Source organism: Martes martes, assembly GCF_963455335.1.
Source record: "Martes martes genome assembly, chromosome: 16".
Taxonomy (NCBI): Eukaryota; Metazoa; Chordata; class Mammalia; order Carnivora; family Mustelidae; genus Martes; species Martes martes.
In genome coordinates, this window is record NC_137904.1 from 52,577,053 (window position 1) to 52,590,140 (window position 13,088).

Here is a 13,088-nt window from a genome sequence, read left to right on the forward strand (position 1 = left end):
CCAACTCATAGAACACGATGAGATCTTTGTGAAGACGGCGGCTATGAATACGGAGAGGAGAGGCAGAGCCCACAGAACTTGGGAGACCGCTTAGATGTGAGAGACAAGGAAGATGGAGACAAGCCAGATGATTCCGGGGCTTCTGGCTTGGGAGACTGTGCACAGATGATCACCTGGTATTGTTCCAACACAGATTAGGAGAACAGGGATAAGCCCCAGCTCAGGCAGGGAGAGTAGGCAGCAGGAAAGAACACAAGGGTCGTGTTGTACAGCTTGAGTGTCATATTCTCAACATAAGGAACCTGAGAATTCTCTCCACACCAGGGAAATAATCTGGGGGAATGCAATCAAGACTATTTAATGCCTGATGGCAACGGGGCACTTACTGGGACAAGGACATTCTTCTTAGAACCTAGCTTTTCCCCTCAGTATAAACTCAAATGTGTTTTGAGAATCTCTTAGAGGATGAAAATTGAAATGTGAAAAGAACAATGACTAGAACGGACCTTCCCACCGTCCATCACACCTCCTGCTAATACTAGCCACCATGACTGTTCACTCACAGCTTCTGGTACACCATGATAGAAACAGCTGCCGGAGAGGCTACTCCCCCACTTGTCTCATTGGTCCCAGCCACTATCAAAGGCATATGCAGAATTCCTAGTAAGTGAGCGCCTTTGATTTTGTTTTTGGCCCTTGGTCTCACTGTAAATAAATAGATGTGGCAATGATAACAACGCAAGCCAGAAAATCCTCTACAAATCTTCCTCTCCTGGCCAGGGAAATGCACTTCTCTTTTTGTCCACAGGAGACAGAGTCTCCTGCTAGAAATTCATTAAGCAGAAAACAGCCAAGGTGAGGAAGGTATCAGCTAACTGAATGGGACTCCTACTTCAGCTTGTGGAAAGGAGTGACTCACTAAAATCCAGGAACAAGTCTCAGACTTGAGCCAAAAAGCTCTCTGGGCTGGCTTTCAGCTTAGAGTAAAGCCACTTAGAACCAATCTTTCCAGAAACCCAGGGTCCTGGAAAGTACTACCTTCTGCCTTCTTGAGGAGAATCCAAACAATCTCCAAACTGCTCTAGGCTCTCACGGCATCCCGTCAGCCCCCGTGCTGGGTCTCCACTAGCTCACCTTGTTGGTCTCACTCGTGAATGCATTTACTGTTATACTATCGGAGGAACTTATTTCAAATTTCTCTTATCATTTTAAGATTTCTCAGTCACCCTGACTCCAGATTCTAGTCACAAAGAAAGATAATTTTTCCCTGGCAGAAAACCTGCCCTTCGGGGCACCTGGGTGGCTCAGTAGGTTAAGCCTCTGCCTTCGGCTCAGGTCATGATCTCAGGGTCCTGGGATCAAGCCCTGCATGGGGCTCTCTGCTCAGCAAGGAACCTGCTTCCTCTCTCTCTCTCTGCCTACTTGTGATCTCTGTCAAATAAATAAATAAATCAAAAAAAAAAAAAAGAGAGAGAGAGAGAGAGAGAGAGAAAGAAAACCTGCCCTTCAAGTGGCTTTGCTGTTTAGCCCACTTGATTTTGAGGAAAGAGAAGAGGTTTGGAAACAGAGGCTTGGCAATGACAAATGACAAATGACAAATCACAAAGCTTATGAACTATTTTCTACTGGATTAACCAATGCTGAGCCTTGACTTTCACCCTTAGACAATGGGATTCATGTATGCCTAGTGTATTTTTTTTTTAAAGATTTTATTTATTTATTTGACAGACAGATCACAAGTAGGCAGAAAGGCAGGCAGAGAGAGAAGGGAGGAAGCAGGCTCCCTGCTGAGCAGAGAGCCCGATGCGGGGCTCGATCCCAGGACCCTGGGATTGTGACCTGAGCCGAAGGCAGAGGCTTTAACCCACTGAGCCACCCAGGCGCCCCATGCCTAGTGTATTTATGTATGCTATCCATTGAAGTAATCACCTGAATAACGCTCATTCATGTGCGTGGCCTTCCATGCACATGAGAATAAGCTCTTTGAAGACAAGGACTGTCTTTTAACCTTGTGCCCCACAGTACGTGGCAATAATAAATATCCAAGCAGCATTTAATGATGGCATACAGCGAATACATACCAAGGACCAGACCTACGAGGTACTAAATATACATCAGGAGATATCACGAAGACGCCGTTACTCATAGAGCAGAATTCCTAGCTCTGGGTTTCCAATGATTTCAGTTCCGGTAGTAGGCTCCTTAGACATAATTGCCAACCACAGCTCTCAGGAACAGGTTAATTTGGTGTAATTTGTAAATCACGAACTGTCTGACAGTACTAAGTCCTTGTATGGGGCAAGAAAAATAAATATGGAAGCCATCACACCAGTCTGTAACCTAAGCAGTCAAAAGCTCTACGGCTCAGGTCCACCATTTCTCAAACTCACAATAGTTAAGACAATGATCTGCAATGGTTTGTGAGAAGTAGGAAAGTCCATCGAGTGTGTTTCTTCCGTCCCCCTCCCATGCTGCCCTAATAACGCTGATGAAATACCCATTCCTAGGTCTTGGGGAGACTCATGAACAGTCCATGTATAGCTAAAGCCGAGTAATTCAACCCCAGATATGTACAACTGATGGTTCAGTTAGGTTATCAGACCTTCTTCCACTTATACTGGTTCAAGAGATCTCTTTCAAATACCCATTCTATGTCAGGCTCTGCACAGAACTCTTGTTTTTCAAAGGAAAAGACACAGGATCTCTCCACGAAGGATCTCTTTGCAGGCATGATCAGGAAGCAGGGCAACAATTTCTTCTTCTTCTTCTTTTTCTCTTTTTTAAACAAACATGGGTGTTACGTAGAAGTGCCACTAAAAGGCTACATGGTGGTTTCTATACGCTTCACACACACAAGTCTCCTTCAAACCTGAGGTCTAGAAACAGTCTGTGACTCTCCAAGAAAATACTCTTTTAACCTTATCAGCTTACCTTTTTGGACCCAAAACTGGACCATCCACCTGAATTCCTTCCCCTTGTGCAGACCTGGCTCCATGGAACTTGGCCGCGTCCCCAACCAACGTCCCCACACTCTCAAAGGCTGACAATTTGCCCAGAGCGGAGATTTTGAGAAGAATGTGCTACTGGCCTTACACATCATTCCAAGAGTGGAGTTCCAAAGATGTTTGAGCAGAGGCAACCAAAATCTCTGGATTAAGTTGAAAAGCCCCCCGGGGGGCTCCCCTGAACCAGGCATAACCGCGATGATGAAATGGGAGGCACTACTATCCCCCTCTCCTCAGGGGCCAAACCTGGGTAGCTACAGACAATGGATGTGCCACCACCCAGCTGTCTCTTTAGTGCATCCGAACTGCGGATGCAGGGCTTTGAGGCTATTTTTAATTCCTGGCTAAATTAATTTGGCGCAAAAGTAGCAGGAGTCCCTTCCCTTGGAGGAAATACTTCTGTTACTGTGAATCTGGTACATAAAATAATCCACCCACTGAAAAGCAGAATTAGCATGGGAGCTTTTTGTTGGATTTGTTTCCCTGAAATAACTTCTTTTTAAGGTTCCCTGTGGCATCACAGCACGTGAAGAATGGCACCGGTGGGTGAGGGCGGAGGGTGGGTTCAGGACCCCGCAAAGGCTCCCTCCCAGCTTTATCCAGAAGGGATCCCACCGGGCCACACACAACACTGCAGGTCTCCCTTGCCAGCATTCTTTTTGCAGGTCCTGTTCCAAAAGCGTGTCACCTGAGTCTATGTGCCACTGGAGAGCAGCGTTTGGCAAGACAGAGAACTCCCTGAAACCAGCAAGAGAAATGCGAGAATACTGGTCTTACTAGTTTGTAAAAGAATTTGGAAAAGAAATAAATCTTAAAAATCTTTAAAAAACCTCTCCAGGAAGCCCTGCCTCCATCTTCTATGAGGCACTTTCTCTCTCCCACACTTAAAAACTCAACAAGCATTTCAGGTCTTCCCCATTTAGGACAGTGACCCTATGCAGTCTTACAGTATCATTATTGGCATGCTCAGCTCATCTTTTTGATTAGGGAGGATGCACCAGGACAGCAAGAATTGTCTCCACCTCCGTATCTTCCCAGCATGAAGCCCTCGGTAAGTATTCAGCGATGGAATGCCACGGAGGGCTGCAAACAGCTTTAAAGACCACCAAGTTCAACTTCCATGTTGATAAATAGAAAATCCAGGATTTTCAGCGACCTGACAGGGCAGGATTCCCCATTCCCACCCCAGAACTCTTTTGACCTCGCTGGGCTGAATTTTAAATACAACTTCTTAAGCCCTTGTACCTTTATCAGGTCGGGAATAGAGAAGTGTTTTGGGTGTAACGGGGCTTGCTCACAAAATTGCCGTATTTCCATATTAAATGTGAAAGCACGCTTTGAGAAAATAGATTGGCTAATTAAATTTCTAGGTTTACTTTAAATGTGTTGAGTTTGGTTACAGATGAAGCTCTGAGATGTCGCGTTTTAAACAATTCGGCAGCCTTTTTCATTTGCTCCGTTTCTAAGACACCGGAAAGAACTCAAGGTCACCATCGTGAAGAGCGAGTCATTTTGTACCTGGACCTCCACACCCCCATCCCACCCTGGGGTCCAGCCCCGCACCAGGTATCACTTTTGGCTTTATGGCCATTTGCGTAACTGTTTCCAGGTCCACTCTAGCGATCTACAGAGCTTCCTCCAATGTCTCAGTTTCCCCATCTTTGCAGACCTGAAGATGTACTCAGATCGGAAGCCAGCCCCCCTGCCCTTCAGCAAGTTGATTTCTTCATTTACGCCCTTCAGACATTCTGGAAGGCACCCGCTAACTCATGATGCTGTCTGTGTGGATGCCGGTCCTCTCCCAGGTGAGGTATGCTGATGTCCCAGGACATTGTTTCTAAATCACCCGAATGCTGTTGGATTGTATAGCTCAGACCGAAAAAGCACCAGGTATCCCAGGTACGGTTTCTCCCCCAAACAGGCAGGGACGCTGGTGAAAAGGCTCAAGGCAAATAAAGACAAACCAAAGGAACCCAAAAGCAAGGGAGGGGACCTACCTGAGGGGGGAGGGGCGTGGAAGCCTTTGGACAGGTCAGTCCTCTCCCCTCTTCCTCAACGCTCACTGATGCCGTACACAGAGCAAATATTCCGAAGATTGTGTTTAAAGCGCTGTCTAGCGTTTATGTGGTCTCATACCTGTCCTGTAAAGACTTTTAGGGTGTGTGGGTTCTTCGCTGGAGGAGTGCCGGGCAGGACTGAGATTGGGAGGAATGTCTGAAAGGGATCCTTCGCGGTTTTCTCTCCCTTACCGCACACACAGAAAACACTAAGTACTTAAGGAAAATGAACGCACACCCACATGCATCCGGGAAGCCCCGAGCACCCCGGGGCCCTCCAGCAGGGCGGGCGGCAGGGACAGATGGCATTTGAGTGGAGTCGGTTCGAACAAGCAGGAAGAGTTCCAGACGGAAGGACAAAGCCGCTGGGCAGTTGAAATTTTAGAAGGTGAAGGTCAGGAGTCTGAGGAAGTCCGCCCTCTAGGACCCAGCCCACCCCCGCCAGCCTCACCCCATTGTGGCCAGAGCAACCAAGAGAAAAACCTCAGCTCAGGGGATCAGCAGCAGCTGATGAGGCAAAAAAGCATGGTCGTTTCTTTGCAAGAGCAAAAATCACCCCCCTAAAGGCAAGGCTTGTCCATGTCCTAGTTCATGCCTTAATGGGGGACCAAGGAGGTGGCAGGAGGAGGTTCGAGGTTTCTCAACATGGGCCGGTTTTGTTTTATCTCTCTGTGGTCTTACAAGATCTTAGACAGGGGGCTGAGGTGCTGGGCAGAGTGCCACGCTGCTGAGGCCGCACAAATCCAGCCCTGACTCCAAGTGCCTTTCCGACACCAACTCTCCCCTTTTCCTCTCCTCTCTCCTTGCTGAGCACGGGGTTGCACTTGAAGTCTCGGAAATGCTTGGCTTTTGTGGCCAGACCTGCTGGTAGGGAGGGTCTGGCAACGGAACACCCGGCATCCTGGCCCGGCCTTGGTGGGGAGGTGGGTGGTGCTGGGAGAGGGGTCCTTCCGGGCCTCTATGGAACCCAGACACCCCTTCTCCTCCCCCAAGGCTCCCGACATGTCTGCAGCCTTTTTTTTTTTTTTTTAAAGATTTTATTTATTTATTTGACAGACAGAGATCACAAGTAGGCAGAGAGGAAGACAGAGAGAGGAAGGAAAGCAGGCTCCCTGCCAAGCAGAAAGCCCGATGTGGGGCTCGATCCCAGGACCCTGGGATCATGACCTGAGCCGAAGGCAGCAGCTTAACCCACTGAGCCACCCAGGTGCCCCGTCTGCAGCCTTTCAACGAGCCTACTCCTTGAGTCTTGAAGATGATCTCTGTTCAAAAGAATTGTTAACTGTTTCTCTCTGGTTCCTGGAATCTGGGCAGTGCTAACGTCACACTTTTCAGTGCCTCTCCTTTCATCCTGAAGAGGCAATACAGTATCCGTGCACCCCAGGGTCTGCCCCTGCTTGGTCCCCGTGTGGGGAGGCCCCGGAGTCTGTGGGGCCGGCCTCGTTAAGCAGCACATGAACCGTGTGCCTTGTAAGCACTTGCCACGGAGGAAACAAATCTTCATCGAGAAACTTTAAGGTTTTCAGGGGGAAAAAATGCTTAAGGTGGTTTTTTCTCTTAAGCTGTATTTTGTGTTTCCTGGTCCTTCCAGTCCATTAAGTGGCCTTTCCCATGCCCTTTAGCACTTTTGTAAATGTCTGAATGGAACTTTGAAGGATTACACCAACGTAGTAGCTAGCGACGTCTCCACTGACAGCACGACCTGGCCACGGCACCCCCTCTTTCCTCTCGTGGCCTTGAGTCAACCACAAACCTCTCGGACCCTCAAGGGCCAAGTCACTGTGCCGCCGGATCATTTACATCTTTCTTCTATGGGCTTCAGTCTCCTTATCCATAAAGTAAAGCTACCTAGAGAATTCTTTAACACCCTTTTCAACTCTCTAATTCTAGGACCTTAAGACGTATTTAAGAAAAGATAAAATAAGGAAATTCTACCATCTCATCTCAGCACTGTGTCCTGACACCTTTTTGCTTTTCCTGCTATCCCCCTGCTGCAGTTGAGTCTGGGAAGCTTGGGATTTGTGCAATAAATAAGTCACCTCGCCCTCAGACAGCCCCGGCTGCACGAAGCCCTAATCGTCGGCCTGTCGATGCCAACAACCAAGACGCAAATTTTCTCCTTGGAAGAGAACGCACAGACTGCCCAAGCACTTTTCTCCCCCTCATATTTAAAAAAAAACTCTTATCTTCACTTCTGCAGATATTAAAATGTGAGACCGAGCATTTCCGGCAGATCAACACAACACGGGGCGGGGACAGAGCTCGGATGAGCATATCAGATCACAGGTGTGTGTCCCGTTTATCGTATGACTGACAGACCGGCACTAAGGCTTCCTGCCTGGCTTGGGGATCTAGGAGTATGTTGGCCTCCTAATGATCATCAAAGCAGGGTAAGAACTTAACAGACATTAGCTAATCTGTAGCAGGCACAAACCAAGACTCCCCGTGTAAACAAGACAGTCCTGCGCAAACGGGGATGGATATTAACTCTGCATAGTAACCAAAGCTTTCAGAATTCATGACATAAGCAGAGAGCTGGCCTACAGCCCTTCTAGGAAATTGCTAAAACAGCATCACTCTGTCTTCCTCCTACTTCTCTGCCTGCTCCTCCTTGGTCTCCCTCCTTCCCTCTTCCAGCCAATCTACTAGAGTTCTCTCCTGGGTCCTAATCTCTTTTCTTCTCATTCCATCTACCCCCATCTCTAGGCAAGATGATCTCCACGCCCAAAGCTTAAAACTAACAAAGAACAGAGGAATCTGCATCCTCAGAAGGATGTACTGTACTTCCCAGCTACACACCTGCATTCACAGACAACTGTCTTCTCAGTGTGCGACTTCTCAAACTGCACGTGTCTGAAGGGAAGCCCCTGATCTGTCCTGTCCCACACTCCCAAATACAGTCTCCCGCCACGGTCTTGATGGCCTCCATCCATTTCATAGGTTTTTCTCGGACTGAAGCCCGAGAGTTTTCCCTCAACATCTCCATCTCGCTGATCCCCCACCAACGGCCGAGAGCTGCTGATTCAGCTCCTAAATGTACCTCGAACGAGTTCACTCTGACCATCCCTACTGCTGCCACCTCCCCCAAGCCCCCGTCACCTCGCCCTCGGGACCGATTCTTCATCCTTTGGTTGGTACTCCCCGTCTTTGCCATCCATCAGGCCCACTTCCTAACCTGGTCCATTTCCCATAAGGAAACCAGGGAAGCCCTTATACCATGCAAACATTTTCAACATTTTTCCTAATTTAAAGCCCTTCTCTGGATCCTTATTGTTCTTAAGACTGTGTTCAAAATCCTCAACTGCCTGATGACCAGCTTCTTCTTTTTCTCTCCCACACTGAATTTCCCATTTCAGTGCTTTCTCACTTGCTTTCCCTTTTGCCTAAAACAGTCTTTCACGGGGCTCCTCAGGCCCCATTGTACACGTGCGCACGTGCGCACACACACACGTGCCTCCCCCTTGTGCATGCCTATCTCCTACGTGTTCCCACAGCTTGGTTTAATGCCATTTCCTTGGGGAAGCCTCTGACCACCTAGAGTAGGTCCCTTGGGTAAACACACTCAGAGAACCTCTACCCTATTTTAATTAGTGATATTTTCCATGTCTCTCTTCCCTCATATTAAGTACTTAATAACGAGTACTTGGGGTGCATGGGTGGCTCAGTCATGTGTCCAACTCATAATTTTGGCTCAAGTCATGATCTTGGGGTCATGAGATCAAGCCGTGCATCAGGCTCTGCACTCAGTAGCGAGTCTGCTTGAGATTCTCTCCTCCCCCTCTCTGCCTCTACTCCCACTTCCCTGTGCGTGTATGCGGGTGCTCTCTCATTTTCAAATAAATGAAACTTTAAAATGAATAGATAGATAGCACTTAACCAAAAGAAAGAAGAAGTGGGAGGAGGGAGAGGGGTCAGGCAACAGCAACACTCCTACTGGCCCCCTGCCCCACCCCATTCCTGCTGGAGCCAAAATGGGAGAAGAATGGGTTTAGGAAAATGAGCAAAATGGCCAGAGAAACACCATGCGATGCTTGAGGCCAACTTTCAGGAAAGCCGGTACTCTTCATCTGCATCTATTTTTACCTCGAAGATGCCCAAAATGGAGACAATAATCCAGAAAGAAGGGGAACGTGCAAGGGTCCGATGGAGTACACTACTGTTTTGCATGTAGGTGGGTCATTCACGGACATGGGCTTTCTGGTCCATGAAGACAGAAAACAGGATGATCTCTGAGGCTCTGGGGCTCTGGCTCTGTGGGCCAGGGGTGGTTCCGAGCCCAAGGTTCCCACTCTGTGTGGCTTCCACCAGTACCTTAACCAAAACACAGCACGTTTCCACGTGCTCAGGGCGCAGTGGTCCATTCCTTCATTACATGTGCTAAAAACCACGCACATCTGAGCCCCTCAGAGCTCACCATGAGTATGCCCTCTTCAGAAAAGGGAAGAATTCAGCCCTGCCTGCCCAGACAGAGCCGCTTTGAAATCTGTGTTTCCTGATGGGAACAAGAACCAAAGGGAGGAACCACACTCGGAGCACATAATTTAAGTATTAGTGACTGAAGTGATCCAGCAAAAGCAACTCAGAATAGAAAGGTTTCCTCTTCCAGTCCTCCTCTGCAAAATTTTTTTTTTCCTCTGTTAAAATATTTTCCATGTAACAACCCAATTTTCCGCTCAATGTATTTTAGATATTGGGATTTCCCATGCCTGACTCCCACTCTCCTTTCTGATCCCATTTTTCAGTAAACAGGAGATGTAAGAGAGATGCTCGCTAGAGACAGACAGAATTAGGGCACCAATAAAATTATGTGTTCACACATGGGCAGCTTCAGAGATCAGTTGTTCAGTGGAACAGATGCTAAATTATTTAAATCAACAGCAACATTAGTAATACATAACGAAAAGGCAGCAAGGATCTCATGGAAGTGAACTAGGAGGAGGTAGTTACATTGGCCCAAAGCAAGGACGGGCCTCTTAGTCCACAGACCGTTAGGGTGGACAGTAAAGGGTGATTTATGTTTGTTGTGAAATTTGTCAACATCTCTGGAAAAGAACCACACCATGTTTGTGAAAGCTCCTGCTGTAAAACTGGTGGGGTCAGCCCCCACACGGTTGCCCGCAGTGGAAGGGTAAAAGCTAAGAAATTCTTCCCCTGCCAGGGCTCCAAAGGACTAGAGATCTGTTCGTCAGTATGAGCTGAAATTATGCAGGACTCACTGACAAGTCTTCCCATCGCGAGTGTATGCCCAAGCAGCTGGGCCGGCGTTCAAAACGGTGAAGTCAGAGATCTACATTAACACCAAGTAACAGTTTCCAGACTACTTACATCGGTGTCAGGTCCCTTATCCGCACCCGGACAAGAAAAAGTGACAAACTCATGGCACCTCTTGTGAACCACAAAACAGCAAACTGGTGGAGAGAAAAGAAAACTAAAATTAGTAATTTAATACACAGGCTGTGTTTTTCCAAAACGAGGCTACATGTCCCTCTAGAAGTCAGCTTGATTTCACTATAGACAGAGTCTCCAACAGCAATCAGAAGGCATTTTATGCGAGACTCAGAAACATTTGGTATTAATTGGACTTAGAGATAATAGAGCCATAAAATGTCAGGTCTGACAGGGCCCAAGGAGACCTAAACTCTAAAGTTGAGGGGGTTGGACAGAGATCGTTAAGACACTTTCCCAAGATATAAACCAGAAATCAAAACTTAAACTACTTTGCAAAGTCCTATGCCAATACACACACATGCATATAAAGGGGGAAAAGAAAAAAATAACAGATCATACACAGAGTGACATCCATGTGTGTTATAGGATTTCCTCGGCAGAATTCTGAATTCAAAGAACTCATTAAGACACAAACCCAGAGGGTGCCAGAGTGTCTCAGTCGGTGAAGCATCTGCTTTCAGCTCAGGTCATGATCCCACGGTCCTGGGACTGAGCCCCTCATCAGGCTCCCTGCTCAGCAGGGAGTCGGCTTCCCCTCCCCCTCTGCCCCTCCCCCTGCTCGTGCTCTCTCTCCCCCTTGTCTGCTCTCGTTCTATCTCAAATAAATAAAATCTTAAAAAAGGACACAAACCCAGTCTACAGAAAACAGCCCTCTGAAATGAAAAAGGAAAAAAAGGCAAATACCGTCACACGTTCTCGCACGTGCACGCTTGCCATAGAGACTATCACCAGTTGAGGGACGGCCCCACAGATCTACCAAATATTTCCCAAGTTCAATGCGGTTTTGATAAATATTCAGGATGGGTCAATAAAAGAATTGTCATAGAGATTAATAAATAATCCCCTACGAGGTTCTGTGGATAGTAAAATGTGGAGGATCCAAAAAAAGATAAACAACCCGGTTAGTCCTTCCTTGAGAGCTTGGAGTCTCTAAGGGTATGACCAACTACTCCACTGTTCTTTGTTGAACAACGTGCTAAAAGATATCCCACCATAAATAGTGGGTAAGCCCTAAGTCGTTGCCGCAGAAGGAACAGAGCTCCCCAGAATCGGGGCTCTCTTCTTCCCCCCAGTGAGACCACAATTCCCGGCACATGTGGCCATCGACAAGCCAACTGAAGACGGTCAGTTGTTCCAGGAAGGGGGAGAAGGTGGCAGGTTTGTGGCAATCCCAGGAGGAGAACAAGTCCCAAGCCTCGTGCAAGGAAACCACGCAGAGGGCCCGAGTGGCCACAAAGACACTCGGGATGTTTTTGATGAGCGTCGGCAGCCACGTGAGATTTGAACAAGAGTAACGTGGACAAAAACGGTGCTTTAGAAGGGCAAATGGTGGCAACAGGAAGAACTGAATGGCCTAGATCTGGGCCAGGAGGCCCAATTAGAAGCCTCTTGCCTGGTCTACAAATGAAAGTAATTGCCCATCATTATTCGGTCTGCTAAGAAATGAAAATAACAGACGCCGGAGAAATTGCAGAAGAACAGACCTGACTTTCCAAAGGACCAAAGATACTGCTGAGCGTCTTATTATGTGTCATTTGGATGGGTCCCTTCACAGTCTGTACCTGAGTCTTCACGACATGATGTAATATGCGTCAACACCTACATTGTATCAAACACAAAATATCGTTTTCCCTTTCCTTCCACTGTGTCCTAAGCCACTGACAGGAGGAAACGAAGATGTAAGAGATGATGCCAAGATTTTATACACGGGGGACAGGAAAATGAACGCCTGAAAGGAATTACATTTATATTTAAAATATACATATTGCGTGTGTGTTTTAGATAGATAAAATAACCAGAGGCTGAAGATGTGGGCGTGCCCTGTCAGGGTAGTGGATAACAGACAGTTGTTTTCTTATAAAATAGTTTTTTTTTTAAAGGTGGTCATAATACAATGTTACTATGAAAATACTTCTGTTTAAAAAAAAAAAAATATATGTGGGCCTGGAATGAGCAGGCAGCGTCGGACATAGGAGGGGACCAGACACAGAAAGCTGACAACAGAAGAGGTCTTGAAAAGCATCCTTTTGGAAGCAGAGGCGCCCAAGGGAGGGGTTCTCCGTGGCTGCCTGCCCTTCCCACCACACCTGCCTGCCAGGAGGGCAGGAGAGGACAGCGAAGCCAGGGACAGCCAGCTCCCAGGCTGCCCCAGCAGGCCCAAGACACCGCGAAGGGCAGCACGTAGCTCCTCCAAGCCCTCAGAACAGCTTTTTCCACAATGTTTCTGCTAAAAGCATCCCCAGGGTAACCCTCCCTAAGGACGGGCGGGTGCTGAAGCGGAACCTGGACGGCACAAAGCCATCTCATCAGCTCACTCTCCCCAGGCACGAAGTCACCGCTCACTCATTGGAATCAGAAAGCGAAATCATGCAAGGAAAAGGGTCACAGGAGCTTTATTTCCCCATCACAGTTTATCATGGATATGGGGTTTGGAAGGGAAGATGAGCGTTCGGGTTCCCCTACTTAATCATTCGACATACAGGGTTTTTTGGGGGGGTTTAGTTCAGGTGAACATTTATGAAAACCTGTATTTATCAAATCCATTTGGATAGCTTTTTTGTATCAGTCCTTTCTATTC

At 47.6% G+C, this 13,088-nt stretch overlaps 1 protein-coding gene across 1 annotated transcript in view; it reads right to left on the reverse strand.

The window, feature by feature from the left end:
- PRKCA (protein kinase C alpha) overlaps positions 1 to 13,088 on the reverse strand; it is a gene marked incomplete at its 5' end in the record, with an annotated part of 384,835 nt that overhangs the window by 223,488 nt on the left and 148,259 nt on the right. Inside the window, one exon of the mRNA XM_080825828.1 lies at positions 10,388 to 10,470. Coding sequence (XP_080681954.1) covers positions 10,388 to 10,470 — 83 coding nt within the window. The remainder of the gene's footprint in view (positions 1 to 10,387; positions 10,471 to 13,088) is intronic.